This window comes from Daktulosphaira vitifoliae, unplaced genomic scaffold (genome assembly GCF_025091365.1).
Source record: "Daktulosphaira vitifoliae isolate Bord-2020 unplaced genomic scaffold, ASM2509136v1 Scaffold_4, whole genome shotgun sequence".
NCBI classification, from domain to species: domain Eukaryota; kingdom Metazoa; phylum Arthropoda; class Insecta; order Hemiptera; family Phylloxeridae; genus Daktulosphaira; species Daktulosphaira vitifoliae.
In genome coordinates this window covers 21,807,718-21,811,951 of record NW_026099575.1, presented here as the reverse complement: position 1 = coordinate 21,811,951, position 4,234 = coordinate 21,807,718, and the positions used below count along the sequence as shown (strand labels likewise).

The 4,234-nt window shown below is 35.4% G+C and overlaps 1 protein-coding gene across 1 annotated transcript; it reads left to right on the top strand.

The window, feature by feature from the left end:
• Window positions 1-127: 127 nt before the first annotated feature.
• Window positions 128-3,424, top strand: LOC126904996 (uncharacterized). The gene has a single exon (XM_050684399.1). It carries the CDS (start codon window positions 128-130, stop codon window positions 3,422-3,424), a length of 3,297 nt encoding a protein of 1,098 aa, XP_050540356.1.
• Window positions 3,425-4,234: the final 810 nt, after the last annotated feature.

Here is a 4,234-nt window from a genome sequence, read left to right as displayed (position 1 = left end):
CTGGATAGTTGCGGGATCTGTGTCCAGTTTAGCACAAACAACTACAAAAACATTTTTCAATTCGATTTTAATTGATAACCAAGTAAATTTAAGTGATTTGATGTCAAATTTTTGGCAAGTAGAAGAAATGGGTTCAAACAAAAAACTCAGCATTGAAGAAAGGTCTTGTATCGAGCATTTTGAACAAACAGTAAAACGTGAACCTACGGGAAAATTTATTGTTGAACTCCCACTGAAAAACAACGTTGAATTACTTGGTGATTCAAAGGCAATGGCGCGGCGACGTTTTCTAGCTACAAAAAATAATTTACGAAAAAATAATGATCTTCGTGTAAAGTACGTTGAATTTATGGATGAATACTTAAAATTGAATCATATGGAAGAATCACAATCAACAAACGAAATATCATACTATATGCCACACCATGCTGTTTTACGCAACCACAGTGCAACAACACAAACCCGTGTTGTATTCGACGCATCTGCACAGTCCACTTCAGGAACAAGCTTGAATCAAATACTTATGAAAGGGCCGGTAATTCAAGATGAACTTATATGTATTTTAGCACGCTTTCGGGTACACAAGTACGTGCTGTCAGCAGATATAGCTAAAATGTATAGGCAAATATGGGTAGCTAAAAAGGATAGAGTTTTGCAAAAAATATTTTGGCGATCTCAACCACACGAAGAATTAAAAGAATATTGTCTGTCAACAGTTACATATGGAACCACAAGTGCTCCATACATCGCTACGGCGTGTCTCAAAAAATTGGCAGATGAGAATTGCACTAAATATCCGTCGGCAAGCAAAGCAATTTCGACAGATTTTTATGTTGACGATTATTTGGGCGGCGCAAACACTATTGAAGAAGCCATAACACTGAGAGATCAAATAATAAAAATTACCGATAGCGCTGGGTTTACATTAAGAAAATGGATATCAAATGAACCGTCATTGTTGTCAACTATAAAGAACATAAGTAATGACCCGCATTATGTTATGAATATTGACGGCAGCGCAATAAAAACGTTGGGCTTATTGTGGAGTCCATGGGATGATTATTATCAATACAAATATAATGACATCGAATCAAGTAAACAATCGAGTTCTAAACGTACAATATTATCTACTATAGCGACAATATTTGACCCGCTCGGACTAATAGGACCGGTTGTAGTATCAGCGAAAAAGATAATGCAACAGCTATGGCAACTGAAAACGGATTGGGACGACGAGCTGCCCGCACACATTAGTCGGGAATGGGAAGCGTATCGTAACGAACTAGTAGATATCGAAAAAATAAAAATACCGCGAAGAATAATTGGTTGTAACAACGTGTGCGACATGCAAATTCACGCTTTTGCGGACGCGTCGATCAGTGCATACGGTTCGTGTATTTATTTAATGGCAAAAGACGCAGACGGGTCGCGTATAGTTCGACTTATTGCGTCAAAATCGCGAGTCGCTCCATTAAAGGTTATTTCACTCGCACGACTGGAACTGTGTACCGCCGTATTATCAGTGCGTCTCGTCAATAAATTAATTCCAAAACTTAATTGTTGTACAAGTAAAATATGGTATTGGTCAGATTCACAAATCGTTCTTGCATGGATAAATTCACCATCCTCTCGATGGAAAACGTTTGTTTCTCACCGCGTCGGAGAAATACATAACACTTCTACGGCTGCGCAATGGAAGCACGTACGTTCAACGGATAATCCGGCAGATATCATATCCCGAGGATGCAGTCCAAAAGCACTAATAGAAAATAAATTATGGTGGACAGGTCCAACGTGGCTAACTCATGACGAATCAAATTGGCCTAATAACAATTGTCAAAAAATTATAGTAGTAAAAGATGATTTAGAAAAAAAACAATTCGTAGTCACATTAACAAAAATTGAAAAGTTTGATATCACGGAACGGTTTTCATCATTAACTAAATTACTCAACATAACAGCGTATATTCTAAGATGGAGAAAAATTGTGAGAAATAAGCGGTCGTCAAATTCAAAATGTATTTACACTATTTACATCGACCCAGAAGAAACTAATCGGGCTAGACAAAAATTATTGTTAGTCGTGCAATCTCAATATTTTTCTGAAGAATTACAATGTTTACATAAAGGAGAGTCAATAAAAAAGAAGAGTAAATTGTTTTTTCTTAGCCCTTTCGTTGACAATAATGGTTTAATTCGTGTTGGTGGCCGGTTAAATAATTCAGCGTCCATTAGTAACGATAGAAAAAATCCAATTTTACTACCATCAAAATCAGCTTTCACTATGCTACTATTCAAGTATGAACATATTCGATTGCTGCATTCTGGGCCACAGGCTTTATTAGCGGCTGTTCGTGAACAATATTGGCCCATCAATGGACGAAATATAGCAAGGTATACTGTGCATAAATGCATACCTTGTTTCAAATCTAAACCAATGGTATTTCAACCCATTATGGGTAACTTACCGAGCTCACGCGTGGACGCGTTCGAGCGTGCGTTTTTCGCAGCGGGCGTAGATTATGCTGGGCCAATCAATATAAAAAGTGGACTTAGAAAAAACGCGCCTCTGGTAAAGGCGTACGTCTCTTTGTTTGTTTGTTTTTCGTCAAAAGCGGTTCACCTAGAACTTGTCAGCGATCTCACAACGGAGTCGTTTCTAAATGCACTTAGGAGATTCTGGGCCCGCAGAGGAATGAATAAATACATGTACTCAGATAACGCCACAAATATGGTAGGTGCAAATAGAAAATTAAAGGAATTAATAGAGCTGTTCAAGTCTAAGGATCACTTGGAAGCTGTAAACCGCTGCTCTGCTGCCCTCGGCGTCAAATGGTGTTTCATCCCAGCGCGCAGTCCACATTTTGGCGGTCTATGGGAAAGTTCAGTGAAATCCGTTAAAAAACATTTAACAAGATCGTTTGGTGAGGCCTCATTAAGTTACGAAGAATTATATACCGCTCTTGTGCGAATTGAGGCGTGCTTGAATTCTAGGCCTATAACGCCCCTATCTACCGATCCGTCGGATTTAAATGCATTAACTCCTGCTCATTTTTTAATCGGTGGTTCTTTGACTGAAATACCCGAACCGGACTTAACCAAAATAACTCCTAATCGTCTAAGACGATGGCAGCGGGTAACTCAATTGACACAGCAAGTTTGGAATCGATGGCAAACCGAATATTTGTCTACGCTTCAATATAGGGCAAAATGGACAAAATCGGTGGGAGCTGTTCCCAAAGAAGGTGATTTGGTTCTAATAAAGGAATGTAACTTGCCTCCACTTCAATGGAGGCTCGGAAGAATTTCAAAGATTTTTTTTGGGAATGACAATATTCCCAGAGTAGCTATGGTGAAAACAGATAGAGGGGAATTCAAGAGGGCAGTCCGAACCTTATGCCCTTTGCCACTCGATGAGGAGTAGTTAAGTTTGTAGAATGTTGTACATTAAATATATTATGTAAAATAAAACTGGTTTTCAAATAATTGAATAAGTATTTTTATTAATTTTATTCTTGTTTTTTTTTTGTAAATTCGAATATTGTGATATTAATTTACTTATTTAATTATTATTATTTTTCAAATGTTATTTTCATTATTTAGTTAATTTTATTATTAATTAATTATTTAATTTTATATTTATTTAAAAAAAAAAAATTTGTTTGTATAAAAAATTTTGATGTTTATTATTAATTATTTATTTAATTTTATATTTATTTCTAAAAAGGAAAAATTGTTTATCTAAAAATTTTGATGTTTATTATTAATTATTTATTTAAATTTATGTTTATTTCTGAATTTGATCATGTTTGTACACTATATTTTCAATTATTTTGTTTGATTTTACAAGTGTAAAATGGTGGCCGGTATGTTAGCGCGAGTCACACTATAGTATGGTCTTTTATCTTGTTTAGCTGGTCAGCAATGTATCTTTTATTGTAAATCTAGTCAGTGTACGTTCCACCGCTGAACCATCAGCGACGCGCTCCAATATTAATCAAGGTTACATTTGTATTTAAATATTTTCATGTAAGTTTTAATTATAAATAAAATTAAGAACAAATATTTTGTACATTTTATTTATTCATGTTAAATTTAATATTCATTACATTAATCAAACAAATTAAAAAAATTTTATATCAAAAAAATAAGGTTAATTGAGCGTTCGATTTTTTAACGGTTAATAATCCCGCTCACCAACAGATACCGAAAACCTCACCTCAATGATAGTCGA

Excerpts from the sequence above, each read along its gene's own strand:
- LOC126904996 (XM_050684399.1), top strand. The coding sequence starts at position 128 with ATGGGTTCAAACAAAAAACTCAGCATTGAAGAAAGGTCTTGTATCGAG.